Source organism: Neolamprologus multifasciatus, chromosome 2 (genome assembly GCF_963576455.1).
Source record: "Neolamprologus multifasciatus chromosome 2, fNeoMul1.2, whole genome shotgun sequence".
In the NCBI taxonomy this organism is placed as follows: Eukaryota; Metazoa; Chordata; class Actinopteri; order Cichliformes; family Cichlidae; genus Neolamprologus; species Neolamprologus multifasciatus.
Window position 1 is genome coordinate 33,250,853 of NC_140440.1, and position 24,921 is coordinate 33,275,773.

A 24,921-nucleotide genomic window follows, 5' to 3' on the forward strand; every position below is an offset into this window, starting at 1 on the left:
AGCCTTAAGTAACTATAATCTACTAGCAGTGTTGGGAAGGTTACTTTTAAAATGTATTCCACTACAGAATACAGAATACATGCCCCAAAATGTATTCTGTAACGTATTCCGTTACGTTACTCAATGAGAGTAACGTATTCTAAATACTTTGGATTACTTAATATATTATCATGCTGTTTACAACTACATGAATGTACTATTGCTGTGATTTATTACTGTTACTGAAGGTCCGCGGCTCCGAACCGTAGTACGTAGTAAAGGGACCTCTGGCTAATACGGTGGGTTCTGTGTCGGGCTCGTAGCCAAAAACTAGCTTTACTTTGTTGTCTGGGTCAACTTTGCTAGCAGAGACAGAGAGAGGCGTTGAAAGGCTGCTCCAACAGAACTTATTGTTTTTGGAGGAAAACACGAACACGGTGTACAGTCGAGTCTTAATAGCTTACTTACAACTGGGCTCGTCAGGCTCTCTTCTTGGCTGCAGTGGTTATTATTATATTTACATGCTTCCAGCTCCCGTTTTTGCTCGATGACAGCTCGTACTTTTCCTTTTTCTCCCTCCCTCGCTCACAGACACATAACGTGTATGGCAGTCCATTCTCCCTGCAGCACGGACTACACTGCCTATGATGCTACATTCTTTAGAGCTATACCTGTAGCATTCTGCCTATTAGCTTAGCACAACAACAACAACAAAAAGGCCTCTCTCACCCAGGAAACACGCAGAGAGAGAGCGTCACCCTGTAACCATGGCAACCGTAACGCTGCCGCCTGGAACAACAGAACGTAGCTGTCAAACAAAACCCAAACAGTCCTGACCCGCCACAATATGAAACAGGGAAGTACCGCCGTGTAATCCATTTATTTCAACAAAGTAACTGTATTCTAAATACCACCTTTTTAAACGGTAACTGTAACGGAATACAGTTACTCATATTTTGTATTTTAAATACGTAATGGCGGTACGTGTATTCCGTTACTCCCCAACACTGTCTACTAGTAATACCAAACCAAGGATTTTTTGAATGCAAGTCAAACAACTTTTATATGCCATAAAAATCATTCAAACCACAAAATAGAAAGAAGTTTACATAGTAATAATCACCAGCTGACAAGTCTAACCGAGCCTAACATCAAAATATGAGCAAAACAGACTCTTATTTATTTATTTTAAATCAAATTCATTTGGATTTACTTAAGATACTCAATAATAGGGCAACTTAGAGCAAAGTTATTTAAACATATCTGAAATCTGGATGTTGCAGATAAAACTTTATGAAAGTTTCTCTCTGTGAAACCACCAGTGGAACGAGTAAAAATGTAGCAAGAAACCCTCTGAGTATACTGGTTAGAGCAAGGGTGTGTTTGACGGCTATGAATTTTTTACTCGGGGAGAATAAATATTTTATTTTTTCTTTCAGAGATTGCATAACCTTCCTTAAAGATTACAACACGCCACACAGATTGATTAGCTAACCTATTTAAGAAACACTAAATGGCGTACATAAAATTAACTTGCCCAAATGCATTAACACAATCACTAAACACACATAAATACACACACATACACATTCCAGTGAAGTTGCACGGCTCTCTGCTTGTGATGAGAGCCCAGGGCGCACAGGACTCTACTGGGTGCACTGGTCATCTGCCCTTCAAGCACAGAAGAGCCAATTAGCTCAAGAGCTCAGCTCCACTGGGTCACATTCAACAGTACTCACTATGCAAATTGCAGACAAGGAGTCCAGTGTGTAAGAAAGCACAAACACATATACACACCTTCACTAATACCGAGGAGATAGCCAGAGCCTTCCTGGGGCCTCAAAGAAAGCCAACGTGTCAACCTTCTCCATTCTTCTGCACTAATCTTTGTTCTGTTTAAAACATAGCGCAGATGTGAGAATTAATGCCAGGGAGATTTCCTCTCTTCAGAGTAATTTATTTAGGTGAAGCCAATGTTCTCAATCCTCTTACGGTATAAAGAGATTACATTTTCAGCTAAAAATCTACATTACTAGCTGGAATTAGCAGTGCTGTGAGCCACTGCAGTGACAGTGTTTCAGTGTCTATGAAAATCCCCAGGACCAGAGCCCGGCAGGCCTGATAACAGGCAGCGAGTAGAGTGAAACAGAGAGCCCCAAATGAAACACCAGCAAACACCGGCCGCCACCATGCAAACATGCAAAAGTGTGGCACGACAGGGAGCTGCAGCAAGAGATAAGATTCCCAGTGCAACAGTCTTGAAGAAAACCTGCTTTCTGTCTTTTTCCTCTTCCTCTCTCACACTCTTTCTCCAAGCCCAAATTCCCTCCTTAACCTTTCATTCTCGCCTCGCCTCCTTCCTTTCCTTTACCCACTTTTCATCCTCTCTAGCTCTCTATTCTTTCCGTCGTCTCTTTAGCTGCTTTGCTGCCCAAAGAGGAGCTGAGCCATGGATTCCCTGAGCCAGCTGTCATGTTAAAACTTTAATTCCAGCTAAATTTCACACTCAGAGGCTTCATCTTTGGTTGAAGGAACATTAAGAGCGAAGCCTTCAGATCAGATTAAGATACATAATGCATGGCGGAGAAAAAGTCAGGGGGAGGAAATGACTTCATTGACTCGGTCTAAACATTTTGACTCCCTTTACTCATCCCGGATGCTCCTTTTCTATGTGCTTCTGCACAGAAGTAGATGAATTTTCATTTCATTTTCCTTTTGCAGCTGCTGCAGACACACAAAATCCTTTCCAATGCCAAATTGCTCAGTCGCCCCAACACCGAAGCACGCACAGCCATACGCTATTTCCCCCAATACGTATCTTACCCTTCTGCCACTGCCCCAAATATACACGCAGCAAATATGCTCCCAAGCCAGGGCTCATGCAGATGTAGAGACACACATACACAAGTGTAATACAGTGAGAACTCCACTCACACACAACAACATCAGAATAAATCCACTTAAGATCAATAATTCACATTTCTTAAAACGCTTTAATTCTCTATAGAAAACCGAAATGCAATTTCCCTCTCTGCTTTGTCGGAAAAGTTTTAGAGCGACCAGACGCTCGGGAAGCGGAGGCATCACAGATTATAAAGGCATGCTGTGCTGAAAATGGGACATTCGAGGAGAGAGGAGAGGAGCAGAAAGGAGAGGAGAGGAAGGGAAAAATTGTACATTACATCCTAGTAAGGATGTACTAAAAATAGATTATAGTAAATGTTGTATTTTACAATGTTGTAATATATTGTAATTGTAATGTATGTCTTATAAGAGATGGATCTCCCATGTCCAGTGTTGGGAAGGTTACTTTTAAAATGTATTCCATTACAGAATACAGAATACATGCCCTAAAATGTATTCTGTAACGTATTCCGTTACGTTACTCAATGAGAGTAACATATTCTGAATACTTTGGATTACTTAATTTATTATCATGCTGTTTACAACTACATGAATGTACTATTGCTGTGATTTATTACTATTACTGAAGGTCCGCGGCTCCGAACCGTAGTAAAGGGACCTCTGGCTAATACGGTGAGTTCTGTGTCGGGCTCGTAGCCGAAAACTAGCTTTACTTTGTTGTCTGGGTCAACTTTGCTAGCAGAGACAGAGAGAGGCGTTGAAAGGCTGCTCCAACAGAACTTATTGTTTTTGGAGGAAAACACGAACACGGTGTACAGTCGAGTCTTAATAGCTTACTTACAACTGGGCTTGTCAGGCACTCTTCTTGGCTGCAGTGGTTATTATTATATTTACATGCTTCCAGCTCCCGTTTTTGCTCGATGACAGCTCATACTTTTCCTTTTTCTCCCTCCCTCGCTCACAGACACATAACGTGTATGGCAGTCCATTCTCCCTGCAGCACGGACTACACTGCCTATGATGCTACATTCTTTAGCGCTATACCTGTAGCATTCTGCCTGTTAGCTTAGCACAACAAAAAGGCCTCTCTCACCCAGGAAACACGCAGAGAGAGAGCGTCACCCTGTAACCATGGCAACCGTAACGCTGCCGCCTGGAACAACAGAACGTAGCTGTCAAACAAAACCCAAACAGTCCTGACCCGCCACAATATGAAACAGGGAAGTACCGCCGTGTAATCCATTTATTTCAACAAAGTAACTGTATTCTAAATACCACCTTTTTAAACGGTAACTGTAACGGAATACAGTTACTCATATTTTGTATTTTAAATACGTAACGGCGGTACATGTATTCCGTTACTCCCCAACACTGCCCATGTCTCATGATTTATTCATGAGACATGAACCCAACATGACCCTTTTAGCTTTTTCTCATGTAACACAATTATAAGAATTAATTAGAAATCACATAAAAATGCAATTTGTTTGAGAAAATGCAAAAGTTTTATTTTCCTTATGGGTATAAACCCCCATTTAAGTGGTAATTAAAGAAAGAGAAAAAAAGGCAGTTGGGGTTATTAAAAATCTGTCGAGGGGTAGGAGAAAATACACATAAGAGTGACTAAGAAAAGGGACAGGAAGAAAAGAGAATGAAGAGAAAGCGGGGGAGAGCATAGCACAGATAAATGTGGAGTTTAAAGGTGTCTTTTGTTTTGGTTTTTATTGTTATCGCCGGCCTGCTAATTGGGAGTCTGATTTCACAGTGTGCCAGTTGAGATGGGAGTTGAAGTGGTGTGAAGCGGGAGCCACAAACCTATAACTGTCAAGTGGCCTCCTCAGACACACTGCACAAACTGGCAGCATGGAAAATTGGAAAAAGGGTGGAATGGGAAACTATGCTGTAGTTACAGAACCAATTACAAGTTTGTGCGAGCTGAGGCTACTGTAGGTGTCTACGTGTATGTGTGCACGGGGCTACATCGCTACCACTTCACGAGATATATCACTGCCGAGTAAGGGCTAAGGTGATTTAGTGGGAAATGAAAAAAATATCCAGGAGATCATAGCTGATGTTTTTCCAAATACTTGCTATCACAAAGAAATCCGAAGAGAGTAAAAATGAATGGTTTTATACCCTCCACACATACTCCTTAAAGTATATTATAAAGCCTTGAATATTTGATTGCATTATTTGAGTTAAATAATAATCAAAATCATTTTCTAATGGATAACACACACACACACACACACAGAAAGGGAGGGAGAAAGAAAGGGAGAGCTGCCTGCTAGGCAATTCCTGTCTGTACCAACTTTATGAGTTTCCACTAACACACTGCACACAGGCCTATAAGACATGTCAAGTTAAAAAGATTTCAGTTGAAAGATTTCCCTCCCTTAAAGACATCCTGGGATTTCTGTGGTTGTGCCACCAGCGGGTATCATTAACACACAGGAAATCCGTTTTTTCTTTTGATCTCATCGATAAAAATTCACTGACAAAATATTGAAACTTGCACTCATTACGCTGGCTTGTTACATCGAACAAGTCTGATATAATAGAGCTTGGAAACTGGATGCATGTAGGGATGGGTATCGAAAACCGGTTCTTGTTGAGAACCGGTTCCCACTGTTTCAATTCCTTGGAATTGTTTGCCAGTTTTGCAAACGCTTCCCTTATCGATTCCAGTCGCCCCGAATGACGTCACCACGTTGCGGTGCGTCATTTACCTGGCAGGAAACACGGCGCCTAAGCAGCTCAAACGCTAAAAAGTTTGGTTATACTTTACGAGAACAGATGACAACAGGGCAACTTGCAATACTTGCAAAGTAGATATTTCATTTAAGGGAGGAAACACTACGAATATGCAAAAGCATTTGCTCACAAAACACGCGATGACCTTAAATCGGTGGTTCTTAACCTTGTTGGAGGTACCAAACCCCACCAGTTTCATATGCACAGTCACTGAACCCCTCTTTAGTGAAAAATAAAATATGATGTTTTTCAAATTCAAGACATAGATATGTTTTTTACTGGTGCACAAAATGAGCCGTGCATGTCACGGCGGAGGCTCTGCTGAACCCCTGAGATCGACTCACTGAACCCCTAGGGTTCGATCGAACCCAGGTTAAGAACCACTGCCTTAAATGAATGTCGTGTTTTTAATTCCGCTCCGGACTCGTGAATCTCAACCCAGCAGCAGCGGTAACGTTTGCACGTCCTCTCCCGTTAATGCGGGAGGTAAATAATCAACAACAGTGCATATTATGTTAGCGCGATCTGCCTTATTACAAAACCTGCCATTACTGTGCATTTAGGTGACCATGATGAGACAGACAGAGTCTGGCTCAGATGCTGGCAGTTGTCGCTGCAGTCTACCGATAGCGTCTCCTTTCAGGCAGGATAGACGAATGTCATTTTATTGTTTTACATTTACAATTTTTTTTCCTGGGGACCCTGTGACACTCCATTGAAGAGCCGTAGGCTGTGGATCTTTTACGATCTCGCTGTTGGGTTTGTAAGGCCATGTCACTTACTCTTGTTCAAAGAGAAGATAAAAAACAAAGTTCTAAGCTAATCGACCTTAGTGTTCTCCTTTTTAAAAAAGAATCGATAAAGAATCAAAAATGGAATCGGAATCGTGAAAATCTTATTAATACCCATCCCTAGATGCATGTATGGTAAGTATGGCAACAATGTAGTCTAAACACCGTGCACAGAAATTCAACTTATTATACTTGATTCGTTTGTAAAAGTCCAAATCAGCTGTTAAGACATTATGGTGGAGTACCTTTTTATGCTGACACCATCAAACATGAAATGCATACGCACTCAAAGACATACCACATATGTGTTATGTTAGCTGATGATTTTCAGTTGTTGCAGGTGTGATAACGTGCAGCAACTTTTAATAATCTCTGTTTTAGATCAGTGATGTTGTGATGGCTTGTCCTGCGAATACCCAAAGTCAAGTGGGTCCATCACCCTCTGCAACCCTGAGCTGAAAGAGATTTAATGCATGTGAAATTTCTCTTCCTTTTGATGTATTTTCTAAATAATGTATTTAATCGCCACTTATATGTTGGAAGGTCGTCTTTGATCAGCATCACAGTTAAAACTTTGTTGGTTAAGAGAAAAACACTTAGTGGTAAATCTAATGCACTATAATTACAAACCCAGCTTTCCAATTATAGGTAATTAAGTAACATAAATGACAGCGTGACAACCTGACAGAAACATAAATGTAGATGTATGATGCTGTGTTTTAAATAACTGCATATACATCTAAGGGTGATAACCTGAGTGCATGTTTTGTACAGGGTGAGGCAAGGATATACGCTGGCCAGAAATATTACTGCACGTGTTAACTGTTGCTGTGTGAAACAGACACACACAGGGCAGTGAGCGCCAGCAAGTTTATGGAAAACTGAGAAAGTTTACATTTTTAGAGTTTTCAGTCGCTGGATGACTGCTCATTAAACTCACACACAAATTTCGGCAGATTTACCTCAGTACTGCGGGAAAATCTAACGATAGCACAAATTTCTTGGACGTAATTGAATTCTCAATGTATGAATCGGACTTCCCATTTTGAATGCTGTTATCAGATCTGAACACTGATTGATTAAAACAGCAGTTCTCCTAGTTTTGCTGCAAAGTTCTATGGTGGACTAACTTTGACAACATCTCATCATAACCTAACCTATAACCAACCTAACTTCTTCCTTGAAAAAGACCGCTAAGTGGGTGTGCAGGGCCTTAAAAGAAAAATGATCCAATGATCCAATCCAATTAGATTAAAGCACCTCATTCCCATGTGTCTTTAGATGGTGATGAAGATGGATAAGAGACTTAAGAAACATGGCTAGTGAGATCTCAGCCACAGTTCTTTGGAAGTGGTCCTTTTTTCACTCCTCTGTAAGAATAGACTCTTTTAAAGGGAGAGATCATTGTACATTGCTGGATAACTTCCTATATCATTTTTAATTTCCCTTCTGAGGAGGAAATAGTATATAATATTTATATCTATATCTATCTATATATCTATCTATCTATCTATCTATATATATATATATATATACATATATAGATATATATATGTGTGTGTGTGTGTATGTATATATATATATATATATATATATATATATACACACATACATACATACATACATACATATATATATATATATATATATATATATATATATATATATATATATATATATATATATATATATATATATATGTATATATATATATATACATACATACATTCATACATACATACATACATACATATATATATACATACATACATACATACATACATACATACACACACACACACACACATATATGAACAAAAATAGCTGGACAGATACTGTACATGATCTAGGAAGATGTAAAGCTATACACAATAAATTAAGCTTATATGTAGATAATCATACTGCACTCTAATTAGCTTAACTCCCGTCACAAGAGCTCCTGAGTCCTGCAGAATCAGTTTTCAGCCAATAGCCAAAGTTAAATATGAGCATCTTTACATTCAGTACAAGTATGAAAACATTCACTGGTCTAAACTGACTTGTTCAATTGATCACTTATAATTCTGTTAGCTCCTGGGTTTTTTTGGTCCTCTTTCCACACAAGACCTTGAAAGATTTATAGGCCAGTTCAAATCACTGAACCGTGAGAGAATTATCTGAGAGGACGACATGTTATCAATGTTCCCTAAAGCCTTAAACTTTGTTACTGACAAAAAGAAAACTTAAATTAGCTACCAATTCCATCAGCTTTAAACTGGTAATGCTTGTTTGTTGCTTGTATTCAACAAACACATCACCATTAAGTGGTACACATAACCCACAAAGAATGAGGCCTAATCCTTAGGTGGCTCAGTGTTAATGAATCTGTTTATTTGCCCAAAAGTCTCTAAAATCGTTTAAAATCGTGGTTTTAAAGTGCAGCGCTTTGTCCCGCTACAATTAATCCCCTGAATCCTAGCCGTGGATGTAATTTGTGATCTGGAATTGTGACTTAAAGATGGACAAACACACAAATCACAAAACCTCTAAATAGCTTGAGCTCTATTGTTCGATCTATGTAATTAATTAACCATCTTAGTTTGATTTTTAAGCAACAACATCAAAATTGTAAAGGTTCCAACTTTAAAAAATATTATAATTAGGTACTTTTACTTGTTTCACATACATATGTGTGGATGTCAGGAATCATATCATTTGTGTGTTAAAAAAAACATAGTAGTTGCAGCTGTGGTTCAGTCTAGTTGAAAGAGATCAGGCTCATTCCTTAGATGAACCTGGTTAGTTGGAGCAGTTTGTTTAAGCTGTTCCTGAGCAGTGTTGGTCAAGTTACTTGAAAAAAGTAATCAGTAACTAATTACTGATTACTTCCCCAAAAAAGTAATCCCATTACTTTACTGATTGCTTATTTTCAAAAGTAATTAATTACTTAGTTACTTAGTTAGTTTTTAAAAACACGATTTACACCCTGAATAGGTGATAAAGTGATAGATCTTTCAGCCCAATTCTACTTTTTCTGCATAATCCATCATACAAAATGTAATCAAATGGAAAAGTCTCTTTTTTTAACTTGTTTTATTTGTTTTAATCTTTTAACTTTATGCACCAAGCAAAAATTTATTATATGCAACATTCTCTGACTGGAAGAAATTTGTTTAACATTTAAACCTATTTTCTGCACATTCCAGCACATAAAATAAAACATTTTTTGTGTTTACACTCAGTCTTTCAAATAGATGCAAGTAAAACACGGCAGAAAATAAATAAAGTCACAGACTAGCGGTCCTGTTGCTCTATTTTCACCTGTAAAGCAGGAGTCGGGTAGGCGGAGGTTTACCCTGGTGCAGGTGTGCCGCAGCGGTCAGTGGAAGAATCCGCGAGTTTCTCTGTGAGTTTCCCATTACGTCGTAGCTACTCGGTGCTTGTTTAGGGGTTTTTTTCCGCTGTAAAAATAAGTTTTCTTCCCACGCACAACGGACACTAATGTTTTTGTCACTTTTTATGGAATCAAACTCAAAGTAAGGTCAGTACTTCCACGCTTTAAACCCTGCACGCTCATACTCTCTCTGCACTCGATATATGATCCATTGTTGATCTGCACACAGCTGTTGTCACGAACGTCGCACTCGCTTACGTCACTGTCATGAGACATTCTCGCAAAAAAATCACGGTTTTAGTAACGCAGTAACGCAGCGTTCCTACGGGAAAGTAACGGTAATCTAATTACAGTTTTTGCAATAGTAATCCCTTACTTTACTCGTTACTTGAAAAAAGTAATCAGATTACGCGTTACTGCCCATCTCTGTTCCTGAGTGAACTCAAAAAAGAGCTGGTACAGCTTGCATTTGATTGGAGGGTTTCAAAGTTTGAATTTCTTTCATTATTATTTCACTTAGTTAGTAAACCAGTTTCTGTGTGTATTCACCAGCTGTCTCTTGGAGATGCGAGCATCCTGCAGTGTACTCCATCAATGCCTCCATCAATAGTATCAACGGCAGCTAAACTTGGAGAAAGTTTCAGTTATCTAGTATTGATTCAAACTGGACAATAGATGCATGTTTGATCGATATCTCGGATATCTGCAAAAGCTGGCAGAATAGAGGCTTGTTATCTGCAAACTCCAAGCATGCTTATCCTTGTGCTTTTATTACTGCTCTGCTGAAGATTCAAATCCAGAATATTCCCCTGATTCAAATCTGGACTATTTTAGCTTTTATCAAGTAAAAGAAAAAAGTGCAAACACTGCCTCAAAAACCACACTTCACACAGGTAGATGGGCTGCATTTATTTAGGTGTTTTCTAGACTTTATACTGATCAAAGTGATTGATCCATACTGATGACACAACAGGGGCATTTGGGGGGTTTAGTGTTCTACATGAGGAAACCTCAGCATGGAGACCTTTTGGTTAATGAACTATCAGCGCATGACCCCGAGCATGCTCCCAGTATAATTTCATATTGTCTAATACGGACATAGATATATGGCTTTTAAAATTGAGAAGAAAATCCTTTAATATAGCAAGAATCTTATCCCCTCTATCACATATAATCAAAGAATCCATTTATGCGTTTTAGTTTGTTGTATTTTATATACATATATGGTTTTCTTTGGCTAATTTTTCAGTATGAATAAGCTGTGTATCTAATTTTCCTTTTGAGAATAACCACATCTTGTAAAATGGGTACTGAAAAGGTATTATCCACATTACCTGATGGAACTCCCTCTGGTGCTGGACAGCTCCCACATCACCTCCTATGGGCAGCTGCTCCGACAGCTCCTCGTCCTTGGCCGTCAGCCATTCTATGATCTCCTGCAGGGAGAGCTGCAGCTTCCCGCTGTTGTCGGAGAAAGCCTCTAGCCGCACCCTGCCAGCACACACAGCAACACATTGCTTTAGCAAACAGTAGGATTGTCCAACTCACCACCCAAATGCTGCAGATGACAGTTGGTCACTGCAGCCTGTTTTGCACAATAGCAACATGTTTACATGTTTTCTTAGATAACTTCTAAACCACTCATTAGCAGCGTCACTTGAATTTGCAATTCAGTCATGACTCTTATTATCACCTGCATGCCATGTTATTTTTCCAGTAGTCAACCAGGTATTTTTCCATTTGAAGTCCAACCTTAAGAGTCTAAAGGTAAGTAGCACACTGTCCAAGGTGAAATGAAAATATATTTCATGAGAAATTTGCTTTTTCAAGGATAAAGAAAATTGTAGCTTTTTTGCAGCAGTGATATGAATTAATCCTTAAAAGATTTTCAAACACTTCCAACAGATGGCCCAATTTATGCTGATTATTTTGTTGTTCCCACCAGATGGAATACATTATTAGGACAATACTGCAGGAAGTACTTTTTATAGCTACGAGAATGGTGAGCAAAGGGCAAGTAATAAAGGAAGACATCCTACAGCAAGATAACAACCCACTAACATTTGAATAAAAGAACTAAATGGTAGGTCTTAAATGGCAGTCAATCCGGTTTGGTGTGAAGCGGACAGGTTAAAAAAGGTCAAAGAGTTTTCCCACAAATGTGTTGCTCTATGTTTCATTTTTATTCGAGAACGAGAGTCAAAACTGTTAACATACCTTTAAACTATCTTGAATTATTCATAATCTAAAGATCTAACACGGGCATCTTTTTTTTTAACAGCTTGGGTTTATCAATTCTGAAGTAAGCTTCAGATGGTGTGGTCTAATGTCTGGTTATCTAAGCTAGAGAGAGGTAGCATGTGATAATTTAAAAGACAACTTAGACACAGAGGTAGCAACAATATGCCAAGGTGTGAAGCATCTTGCCTGCAAAAGTACTGCAAGGAGGAAAGACTGCTACCAGGAAAACATGGACATAAAAATGCAGAGTTAAAATACTTTAGCACCTTTTAAGTGTTTATCAGCAAGAAAGAGAAAGAGACTTTAAACATATTGGTAGACACATATGATCGAGTATAGAGTAGCGCTATATGTAACACTGTACTTCCAACGTGAACACAAAAAAAATCTGTATAAATGAATGCCTTAATTTAAGTACAATGTGTCAGGATCTGGAGACTCGACTGGAAAATTCCATCAGGCACCTGAGTTCCTTGGTCTCCGCCCCTGGGCGGAGCCATCATCCCTGCTGCAGTCCTGCACACCTGAGACTGATTCAGGGCAATCAGGTTGAGGATTTAAGGCCCCCTCAGACTCTCCTTCACCGCCAGTTCGTCAACGACCTCACGTTGGTATTGACTCTACGGCTTTTTACGCTCTTGCCACTTTTTCCTTGTTAACTTTGGTTTCATGCGCTTCAGATTCCCTGGACCTTCTTTGCTATCACCCTCAACCTCAGCTCTCCGTGGATCATCTTCATATTCAAGAAAAAATACAAGGACCCTCACCTGCCTGCCCTCCAGCCTCACTCACCACCTTGGACACAGCGGAACTCAGGTCTGCCAGCCTCTCCACTACTCCCCTGGACTATCGCTGCCTCTCCCTCAAAGCGAGGTTCACGCCGGTCACCAGTAAGCGCTATCAGTCAGTTTCACCTCTGCTTGGATACCCTGCACCTGCCGCCTTCTTAACCCTGTTCTCTTTTCTTCCCAGACGCAACCGCTCTGTTCCCGTCGCAACCTGCTAGACCCCCGTTCACCCCCACTGTCACACGGTTACATCATTAGCGACACCCTGCCACATATTCACTTGTTGACTAAATAATAAACACTGCAAAACGTTGAGCCGTCTCTGTTGTGGTTATCTGCAATCGAGTCCGATCTAGCTATCGGCCCGTGGCCATTGTGACACAATGACAGCATCACTGGATCCATGGACAGGGCGATGGTGAAATGACAGTACAATGCTACATTTTCTTTATTATATTTGCTAAATATAAATACTTTTTTTTTTTTTTTTTTTTTGCAGTCTTTCAACTAGGGATGCAACGATACCAATTTTTCCAAACCGATACGATACCGATACTTGGATCTGAGTACTTGCCGATACAGAGTACAAAAACCGATACTTCTACCACACACACACAAATGCAATGAATTGGAAGACAGATTTTATTTTATTCTCTGCTGATAAAAAATAAAATCTTAATAAAAATGACCACAAAAAAAAATTTCAAGTGAAAAATAAGCACTTCTGTTAAATTATTGCAGAGTCTCAACATTGTAATTTAACAAAATATCGCTGAACTATTGGCACTGTCTCGAGCTTTCAGAATAATAAATAAACACTTCTGTTTGGAATAAAATAAATACAAATTAGGTTTGAGAATAAAATAAACTTTTAAATTGTTGCAGAGTGTCCATATTGTAAACAAACAAACAAAATAACGAAAGTATTCGGCATTGACGAACAAACTCCTCATCTGCCCGTGGATCATCAGTCCACTGTGCCGTTAAACCAAGGACTGACATCGCTCACACACTGCTTGTCTTTACCTCTTCAGAAAGTTTTGGCACCATTATCTCCCTGATGTGTGGGCAGCTGGGAATTTCATATCGAGGCTCGAGTATGCTGAGAAGACGGTGCAATCCTATGTTTTCCATGGCTGGCATTGGCTGGTCATCCAGAGCGATAAAATGAGTCAGAGTCTCTGTTATTTTAACTGCCCGTGGATTTTCTCTTGACATTTTTCATCGCTTTTCCAAAACCTGAGTTAAAGTTGGCTGTTCCGGTCCACACTGCTGACATTTTGTTTAGCCTAGCTACAGCAGCCTCCAGTTTCTCTTTTTTATCTGGAGCCGCCAGTCTCACTCGCCTAACCCTGTGCCTGTTTAGCACGGGATGTCCCCCTAGTGGCCAATCTAAAAAACTACAACATAAATGACAAGCCACCCTCTGATTAATGAAATAAGTTGGTATCGGTTCATGGTATCGGTTAACTTTTACGAGTATGAGTACACACACATTTTACAGTATCGGCCCCGATACCCGATACCAGTATCGGTATCGGTGCATCCCTACTTTCAACCTATGAAGCACGGGGATATTTTAAATTTATGTGTTACAAAAAGTTGATAGCAACACTTTTTCAGTCTTTTGCGTCAGTAAAAGTTGGAACAAGGATAGAAGCTACGTTTTTGGTCTACTTTTGTCTGAAATCAGAGAAGATTTACTGTGTCAAAAATGACTTAAGATTTTTATGGTAAATCTGAAAATTCTGTAACTGCTGCAAAATGAGATGCAACACTGGACTATTCTATTTCTTTTAATCAAAGATGCATGCGATGTCTTTTATGTAGAATGCCACATGGTAGCGGTGCAAGGTGAGAGGCACAGAGTTGTAGATGACAGTATTTTCCAGGCTTGCTGAAGTGAACTAGGTTCACGTGACAGAAGGAAGTTATCTGTTCGCCACCTGCCAGCAGCATAAGAGATATCTGAGGGAAGTACTGCTTTTGTAGCACAGTTGGCGCCGGCAGTGTGGGGGCAATGTGAAAGCTTCCTCGTGTTTCAATTACACACCAGAAGCCAGCACTCAAATATCATTATTCCTGCACATCACAATTTGCCAGCACTGTCACATCAAAGATGATGAGTGGGAGCGAAAGCAAGAGTGAAAAAGACGTGTTACTGCTCACATCTGTAAATGAGAGAGGACTTTGCAAAAACCTAACTTGATTCAGATGACAGTTTATGTGAAATCAAAGCAAAAATCGTTAAGATTTTAGCTGCAATCAAATAGAAAACCGCCAGAGATGAAATTCTGCAAGACACAAGGTTAGTTAATTACATGCTGCTAAATGGAGTTTAAGCAAATACTTATCTATAATCGTTCAACCTGAACCAACAGCATCGCCGATTCCATATTACTGACTGAAAAAAGGACTGTAACACACTATTATCCAAATTGAATTCAGCATAAATGGGCTCTGACACATAAGGGATTAGGTGTCAGGTCAGCGATGGCAGTTTCAGAAAGCGCATGTGGGGAAAGCTTCAAGACTTTAAGGAGAAAAGGACAGAAAGGTGAAATGAAGCTTGTAAGTGCACGTTTCAGAACTGATAGGCCTCTTTGTTCAACCCTGTGTCAGAAAACCTGTGTGAACCAGACCATGATGTCCCCTAGCCTCTCGTTGCCCCTCCAGCTGTACTCGCTGTGGTGATTGAATCAGAGAGGAGCTGTTTTTCCACGGCCCCTGCAGAAGAGGCTGTCAGTCCATAACAGGCGTGAGGACACACACACAACCATACCAAACATACACACATACAATCACTCAGCATGAATGGAATGAGTTTTCTGTTTCAAGAGCAAACCAGGGCCTAAGTAAGGTCATCCATCAAAAGATGACCCTGACATTTTTGCAGAGAAGCTTCAAAATGCTTCGAACTACGCTGCAGACATTCACACAAGCAATCCGAACAGGCACGAAGAAACAAGCACATACGCAGCTCGGAGCGCATTCGCTGATCACTGCTTTCCATTACACACACCGAGGGTGAAACAAATAGAGCGCTGCGCTGGAATGTAATCGCTGTCACATGGTGAGGGCTGCCAAGAACAGCTCCTACCCTGCTAAGCTACAGGGAGGCCAGGCTTAAGGTTTGCCAGTATGTGAGGCTGACTGAAGTTATTTTATCTCAACTGGAAACATCGTGATATTCATTTAGGTGTTTTTATGGGTCAGCCTCTGCTGCACTGGATAAGGAGATGCCAGGAGATGCCTGTGTGTGTCCAAAAAGAGGGAAGAAAGGACCAAAAGAGGAAAAGGTTTGGTGGGTGAGCTCTTCTTACTTTATTCAAACTTATTCAGTCTAGGTTTTGATAGACGATACGGCATCTTTGTGGTGATATGCGGTGTTTAGTATTTACTCATTTGTTTTCTTTTGTTTGTAATTTGTCTGACCACTGCATGTGGGGAAAGCTTTTGTTGAGATGTCTACTCCTGGGAAGATTGCGGCATTTTATCAACACACACCTGAATGGCTGAGACCAGCAAACTGCCTAAAACGTCTGCTTTTGCAGAAGTGGTCACATTTTTTCCCTTAGTAGCATCTGGCTGCCAGCAGTAGTACCCTCTAAATTAGGGATGCACTGATACCACTTTTTTGGAAACGAGTACGAGTACTTGCATTTCAGTACTCGCCGATACCGAGTACTTAATAAAAACATGATTTAAATTTACAGGTAACAGCTTTAGTCCTATAATGTAACAAAAAAAACAACAACAAGGGACTAGTTTGGAATTAAGAACATTTATTTAAAATGAAAAGCATGTTGTATGCAACATATTACAGAATAAATAATTATAAAAAACGAAATTTAATTTTAAATTTGTTCGTCTGTTTCTCTGTTTAGAAGTCTCACTAGCACAGTCACAGCTGGGATGACATCAGAGGCTAGTGCGTCGTAGCTGCTCACTTTTTTAGTTAGTTCCTCAAAGGGGGCGAGGATGGCAACAGTCGTCTCCATAAGAGCCCGTTGGTGAGCGGTGAGATAGTCAGGGAGTTCGTGCTCGGACACGCCCAGCACTCGCTTTTGCTCAATGAGGGACTGGAGCATGTAATACGTGCTGTTCCAGCGCGTCTGTACGTCCTGCTGCAGTCTCTTTATTGGCTGGTTGAGCTGTCCCTGAATGTCCTCGAGGCGGGAGTAGGCTAAGGCGGAGTGTTTAAAATGCCCAACTATTTTCCGTCCCACTGCTGTAGCATCAGCTATGCTCCTCTGTGCTAATAAGCGTGGGTAAATAAGCGTGGGTAAACTCTTTGTACTCGTTGTCGTGTTGGGATTTTGGTGCTTGATTAAATTACTTGTGTTAAATGCGCTACCTTTAGAGCCTCTGGACAATTTCACTGAGCACAATTTGCAGTCCGCCTTTGTTTTCACGTCTTTGTTCACTTTGAAATAGTTCCACACGGCTGACTTGTCTCGCCTGCCCTTCTCTCAGCTCTGAGATGCAGCCGGGGCCTGGGGGCGGGCACTCGGGGCCTGGGGGCGGGCACTCGGCGCCTGTGATTAACCCCTTACATGCCGCTCAAACATAGACAGGTCTCAGACCGTGGTATCGGTCCTCGGTATCGGGGGACTTTTAACAAGTACGAGTACTTTAGAAAATGTGGTATCGAGGCCGATACCCGATACCAGTATCGGTATCGAGGCCGATACCCGATACCAGTATTGGTATCGGTGCATCCCTACTCTAAATAAAGGAAGCAGTAGGCGTGCACCTAGTTTCCTAAAGGATTGCGCAGAGAAAACGTTTTTTCACATTGAAGAACAAAGGGAGAAAATGAACCAAAAACAAAAACATGCTGCGGGTCTGTTCGTGTTTGTGCTGTGCTTGTATCTGTGCCTGTCTCAAGCTGCTCAAAAATAGCCAACAGGCTTGATGGCAATGCCAGAAATAATCGATACAAATGGGCTAATGGCGATGCTTGAGTGCATGGCAGACTGCTTCCTGTGTCTGCCCTTGACACGGCACACGCTCAACGTACAGAGTCATCTGCTGGCATCACAAACAACAGTCTAATGATTGAAAGGCAGCCAGTTGCACGAGCACACACGATGAGATAGTCTGGTCTGAATTGAGACCGGTACTCAAAATACCAGATATTGTCATAGCGAAGAATGCAGACCTTTTCATTTCCTGGATTAGTGTCATGCGAGGGATTCATAAGAGATAAAATATGCCACCCAACATTAGAGAGACTGATCTTTGTTGTGAATATGAATAAACAGATTCTTGCTATAGCAGCTGAGGTAACAATCAACATCCCCGCGTCCTTGAAAACGACACTGATTCATTATCAGCTCATCGCTGTGGCGGCTCTGGAGAAGAATGCCAATCACAATGTCCTGGGTGTAAATATTAGATTGCGTTGCTCCTTGGTTAACCTTTCAGTGTAAGTCAGTGTTCTACCAGGTGAAATAATGTGTTACATGAAAATTAATGGTGTGCGTCAATATTTCTTGAGATTTAGCATCGAAAGTAAATAATATGGTCAAACAAAACTCCAATTCCCTAATCAGTGAGAAAGAGAGAAACAGAGTGCTTGGTTCGATGATTAATTCATGCATAGGAGGATATGCTCAGTGTTTCTCCTGATTTAGAAGAGAGTAGCGTGCTAGCGCGTTGCCTCGGGGCCCAGAGAAGCTTTGAGCACAGCCCCCTCATCTCATTCTTTCTCAATTGCAAAGACATTGCAAGAGAGCTGCCAATGTGATGAGCCCTGTTGACACAACCGCTGCATTTTGTTCAATTATGTATAAAGAATTATTTTTTTCCCCCAAATCTCCTTTTGGTTTTGAATTCTGCTTTATACTCAATTTGATTGTTTTTACCTTCATACAATAAAGGATTAACCTTCTTTTTGTTTTCAACCCACTCTCATAATTAAACGTTGCAGATAATCAGCACATTAGAAAGCTTTCCACCAACGAACCAAGTCGTATTTTGGGTACTTTCAGTTTGCTGCCAAAAATGTGAAAAAATGTGTCTTTGCATGTTTCAAACGGTAAATGGCCTGTATTTGTGTAGCGCTTTACCCAACCAGTCATCCACCCATTCACACACACTGGTGATGGCAGCTACATTGTAGCCCCAGCCACCCTGGGGCGCACTGACAGAGGCGAGGCTGCCGGACACTGGCGCCACCGGGCCCTCTGACCACCACCAGTAGGCAGTGTTGGGGAGTAACGGAATACATGTACCGCCGTTACGTATTTAAAATACAAAATATGAGTAACTGTATTCCGTTACAGTTACCGCTTAAAAAGGTGGTATTTAGAATACAGTTACTTTGTTGAAATAAATGGATTACACGGCGGTACTTCCCTGTTTCATATTGTGGCGGGTCAGGACTGTTTGGGTTTTGTTTGACAGCTACGTTCTGTTGTTCCAGGCGGCAGCATAACGGTTGCCATGGTTACAGGGTGACGCTCTCTCTCTGCGTGTTTCCTGGGTGAGAGAGCGTCTGTTGTTGTTGTGCTAAGCTAATAGGCAGAATGCTACAGGTATAGCTCTAAAGAATGTAGCATCATAGGCAGTGTAGTCCGTGCTGCAGGGAGAATGGACTGCCATACACGTTATGTGTCTGTGAGCGAGGGAGGGAGAAAAAGGAAAAGTACGAGTTGTCATCGAGCAAAAACGGGAGCTGGAAGCATGTAAATATAATAATAACCACTGCAGCCAAGAAGAGAGCCTGACGAGCCCAGTTGTAAGTAAGCTATTAAGACTCGACTGTACACCGTGTTCATGTTTTCCTCTGAAACAATAAGTTCTGTTGGAGCAGCCTTTCAACGCCTCTCTCTGTCTCTCGCTAGCAAAGTTGACCCAGACAACAAAGTAAAGCTAGTTTTCGGCTACGAGCCGACACAGAACCCACCGTATTAGCCAGAGGTCCCTTTACTACGGTTCGGAGCCGCGGACCTTCAGTAACAGTAATAAATCACAGCAATAGTACATTCATGTAGTTGTAAACAGCATGATAATATATTAAGTAATCCAAAGTATTCAGAATACGTTACTCTCATTGAGTAACGTAACGGAATACGTTACAGAATACATTTTGGGGCATGTATTCTGTAATCTGTAATGGAATACATTTTAAAAGTAACCTTCCCAACACTGCCAGTAGGCAACGGGTGAAGTGTCTTGCTCAAGGACACAACGACCGAGACTGTCTGAGCCGGGGCTCGAACCGTCAACATTTTCCGATTACAAGACAAATTCCCAATGAGCCACTCCCATACATCTAACTACACAAAACCTTTGGCTGGTAAGTGGCTCAATCTGTCTTAGCATTAGCAAAATAGAAATTTATGACCTGATCAAGAAAAATGAGAAGGATCACTAAAATGACCAATCAGAACTTGTGATTTGTCTGTTTTTTGCTTGTTTGTTTTTCCAATCTTCATGTCTTTGTGGAATGAAAAGCCAAAACACAACTATAAGAAATTAATAAAAAATTAAATGTTCAGATAAAAGACATTGCAACATTTGGATAAGTATAATTCAAGAAGCAGCAATAAATGGCTGCGGCTCTTTCATATCATTAGTACAGAACTGGACTTGAACACAACTCTAATGGTCCATTGCTAACATTTAAAATTCATTTTCCTCCTGTTGGAGCAGAAACTACTTTCTTGCTGTTCAACTACTTTTGGCCTCCAATTGCAGTCTCTAATTGTCTTTCCTCAGAAAAGTGCACATATTTTAAAAATATTAGGCTATGTTTTTAGACTAAATCTTGTAGCATGTTTTGTTGCCGACATTTGCAATAAAATGCAACCTGTCTCAAATAAGTAAATGTACAGTGAGCATAGTTATGCCAGTGTGGGTTTTTTTAAAAACATATATTTTTTTAAATATATCCTGCCAGAGTCAAAATTGTTAGCCTGCTAATGCTAATAGTCAATTCTATATTCTTTTTGCTAACAGTTATCTGCTGACTGCTGGAGGTTTTCTTTTAAAATCTTCACATAAGCTTCTTTCTTCATCCTTCTTTGCACTTTAATGAGATTCCCAGTTCTAGTTGCACTGAAGCATCCCACAGCATAATACTCCCACCGCCATGTTTCACTGTTGAGACGGTCTTCTTTGGGTTATGTGCCTCTCCCTTCTTTCTTCAACCATAAGCAGCATCTCTGTGAGCTTTAGTTTAGTCTCATCTAACTACAGAACTCACTTCCAGTATGCATGATCTTTCTCCAGTCTATCTTGAATTGTCTGTTCTGCAAAAGTTTGTCATTTTTCTTGGTCTGTAACCTCACTATCTATTACTGTGCACGATTCTAGTGATTGTCTTCTTTGAGACCACAGTTTCCAACTTGGCTAAGGCATCCACGAGTGTCTTGGCAGTTGTTCTGGGGTCTTTAGACACATCTCTCACTGGTTTTTCACTCCGGAGTCTTTGAAATCTTTTGCTTTCTTTCTCTGCCAGGCTTCTATGTTCTGTACTTTGTGACTCTCTGTGAATTTCTTGATGTTTTCACTCCAGTTCTTGACACTTATAAATGTTGCAATAACTTTGTATATTCATCTCCTCCTTTGTGAGCATCAGCATTCATTTTCCTCAAGCCTAAACTGATGTATTTTCATATGAGGCCTGGTTCCGTGGGTTTGCAGTTTGTTTTTGGACAGCAGCTATTATCCTCCACCTGTTGAGGTGGAGCTAGAGGTCGTCTCTCCTCTTGGGATCTCCTGCAAATCATCAGATGCAATTAACTGCCGTTAGTCTCATGTGCACTTACATGAGGACGGTGCTTATTTCCTGCTGCCTTGGATCACAATTCACTGTTTTCCAGAAGTGCTCCTAGATCACCTGCCTGCCTGCCCACCGTCAGCCTCTTCTTGGACCAAGGGTTCTTCCACTACCTCCTCCCTTGTCCAACTAGCTTGGATTCCAAGTAAGGCTTTTTCCATTTTGTTCCCAGGATTTTCAGCCCTGCCTAACCGCCTTCTCCTCTCTCGCAGATTCACCCTACCCTTTTCTACCAGTCTCTGCTCCTCTGATCCGTCTCTTGCCCTTTTGTCCAGGTACACCTTAGTTACCAGTGTTCGCCGTAGGTTTTGTCATGTAAATGATTTGACTGAATAAAGTGATTTCAACTACTTCTTGCCTTTTTCCTGTTTTGCCTGGATCCTGCACTTGAGTCCTAAAAGCCATAGCTTACTAAATCTGACAATTATTTTATTTTCAGCACGATGCTTTTTCAAGTGATGGCTCAAATCCTTGAAGTTTTTAGACTGTGCATAAATTGGAAGATAACCCTAAGTTTTATCTTGATTTTACTAGCTTCAAACTAAATGAAGTTAAAGTATATTTTTGGAGAGCAGTGGTTTCTGCTGAATAGGGGCGAATAATATTAACGCTGTTATAACAATGTTATTCTATGAAAATACAATGTACAATTTGTGCTTTTAAAAAAATGAGCATGTTTACAAATTATTTGTTGAAAACCTGTCATGGCTGAGCAGCTGATATATTTGCAGTGTGGACCCAAAAAGCAGACAAGGGAGAGATGGCAGTGAAGTTTAAACAAAATAGGAGCCATTTATTTGGCTGTAAAAACATGAAAACAAAAGAAAAGCAAGGCAAACAGGAGCAAGAACTAAAACCTAAACTGGAAATAACTATGAACAACTATGACAACTACGACAAGAGAAACATGAACATGGACCTGAACATGAACAGAATTACGAGAGACCTGACGTGACGTAGAGGGAGAAAAACAGACAAAGAACAAAGGGAGACAGATGACTTAAATACACAGGAGGGTAATGAGGGAAGTGAGAACACCTGGGGAAAACAGCTGACACAAATGAACCTGAACGCCACAGGGGAAGTACAACTAAACACACTGAACAGGAAACACCAGACTCTTCACAATAAAACAGGAACAAGAAAAGAGACGTAGACAAGACAACATGAGCTTGACAAATACAACATGCGACATGCAGACATGAAATACTTGGGGAGACTTAAAAGACACAAGGAGACATAGAAGAAACATAACTGAACCAAACTCAACTAAAATAATAACAGAAGAACTTCACATGATTTCAATTTAACAATCGAAAACACAAAATAAACTCAAAATGCTGGATCACAGACGCAGCCCGCTGACAATGTCTTGCTGTGTTAAAAAACCCTTTGGAAAAATGTGGATAAAAACCTATTCCATATAGAGACACACTAGTTGTAATTTTATGTAAACAAATAAGAACTAGTGTGTCTCCATATATTTTCTGAACTATATAGAGACACACATGTGCACATATCCCAGTGTAATCCATAGACCAAAATCTTTGGAGCTGGATTACCATGCTGGCATAAGTTTCTCACACTGCAAAGCATTTTAAAATCACAACAGTAGGTAATTTAAAGTTGTGACTTTCAATATCAATATTATATGGTGTCATAAAAGTACACTGCTACAGCATGTTCATGTTTACCAGCTTTTCCCAAGCTTCTCCCTCCTCTTTCCCTTTTTGATTTTGTGCTCTGTAGGGGTCGATCGTGTCATGTGTGATGCATTCAGAGACTCCCCCTGTGGCGGAGGAGTTTTACTGATTCCTAGCCTAAAGGATTTCTTCCAAGAGCAATCTTACTGATATTTGTGGGGAACAGACGTGACGAATGACATGAGCAGAGCACCTACTGAAGCCATTTTCCACAATTGGAAATACTGTATGCATTTGAATATATAAAAAACATAACAGCCATGGGGAACACATTCCTCACAGCGGCATGAGTTAATAGAGGAAACTGTGCATGCTTCGAGCTCTGAGTGACAAAACAAACATTAATAAAAAAAAGTCCTTATCTAAATCTCAACTTGAGGAATATTTAGACATATAAAGCAATCTATTTGGTTACTTCAACAGAGAAGATACTTTCTTTTCCTTCTTTACCTTTAAGAACAGAAACTAAACCATCTTAATCAGTGACTCACTGCTGTAATTATCTACATTCAGAATGTCCTATATGAATCATGCACATTTCCACATCATAATTATAATACAATATGTCAATATAGTCTCAGAGGGTTCTGCTAGATGCCTTCAATATGTACAGTAGACAAAGATATGGTATTATAAATGTATCTTGCTATAATGGTTCGCATATTACAGAGAGCAATTTGACATTGCACTGGTATGTAAAGATGTGAATGAAAACCGGGCGGAATTTCAATGCAAATGCAAATGCACAGACATGGATATACAGACAAGGGTTGAGTGGGTACATATGAATACAAATAAGGAAACAGTTTGCTTTTTCCCCCCAGCAGACACCCAGGATGCATCATTAGCACAGTGCGGAGTAGGGAAGGTGTAAAAGGTGTTAGGAGAAGCTGAGACACTTGAAAGAAATAAAAGACGACAAATAAGAAGCACAAGAGATCACTGCTGAAATGGTCATACAACCCCACTCCTCTTTAACACCTGAGTGTATATGTTCAGTGTCAAGACAATAAGGAAAACCAGTGATTTATATTCCAGATTTATTGTGTGCATATTAGTGTGAGCCTGCAGAGCAGATGTTTTACCCCAGAAACATTATTTCGCTTTACTGAGTGTGTAAGTTAATGTGTTTATGTTCATTCATCCAGACATGGATCAGCATACTTATCACTATTTTATGCTTATGAGACTCTGCAGAATTTTTTTTTCTTTCTGTTTTTAATCTGTTAAATTTTAACAATAAGCCACATGGAGAGGTGCTGGGACTCCAGAGTGGATCCATCCTTTGTTGGTTAGTTGCATTGCCTAAATATCACTACTTCCCCTTTCATTCATTATAGATAGCTTGTTGCGGAAGAGCAAGCAGAACAAGAAGCTGACAGAAGTGCGAAACTGGTAACATATTTTAGTAAAGTAGCAAATTATGGAACTTTCACTACTCAGAGATTTAAACAACTACAGCTGCTTTAAAAACATTCTAAGAGTAGGACTGAAGAGGGGGTAGTCATCAGCCATTCATCACACTGCCTCACTAAAGCACTGTGCAGTCAGTGTATTGCTGGTGTCTCTGCTGAACCAGACTAATAATGTTTGGGAAGCTGCAGAGCCGTATCAGAAAAGCTGGTATGACATAGCC

The 24,921-nt window shown here is 40.3% G+C and overlaps 3 protein-coding genes across 5 annotated transcripts in view; 1 reads left to right on the forward strand and 2 right to left on the reverse strand.

The window, feature by feature from the left end:
• drp2 (dystrophin related protein 2) overlaps positions 1–24,921 on the reverse strand; it is a 102,904-nt gene that overhangs the window by 64,409 nt on the left and 13,574 nt on the right. For both annotated transcript variants that reach the window (XM_085184561.1, XM_085184554.1), the window contains exon 2: positions 11,097–11,253. In XM_085184561.1, coding sequence (XP_085040687.1) covers positions 11,097–11,253 — 157 coding nt within the window. The remainder of the gene's footprint in view (positions 1–11,096; positions 11,254–24,921) is intronic.
• LOC146524916 (uncharacterized) lies at positions 12,408–14,345 on the forward strand. Its single transcript, XM_085184874.1, has 3 exons — positions 12,408–12,610; positions 12,684–12,893; positions 12,976–14,345. Exons 1-3 carry the CDS (start codon positions 12,423–12,425, stop codon positions 13,007–13,009), a joined length of 432 nt encoding a protein of 143 aa, XP_085041000.1. The 5' UTR covers positions 12,408–12,422; the 3' UTR covers positions 13,010–14,345.
• cenpi (centromere protein I) overlaps positions 17,320–24,921 on the reverse strand; it is a 158,913-nt gene continuing 151,311 nt past the window's right edge. For both annotated transcript variants that reach the window (XM_085184700.1, XM_085184691.1), the window contains exon 23: positions 17,320–24,905. The gene's annotated coding sequence lies outside the window, so the exon portion shown is untranslated. The remainder of the gene's footprint in view (positions 24,906–24,921) is intronic.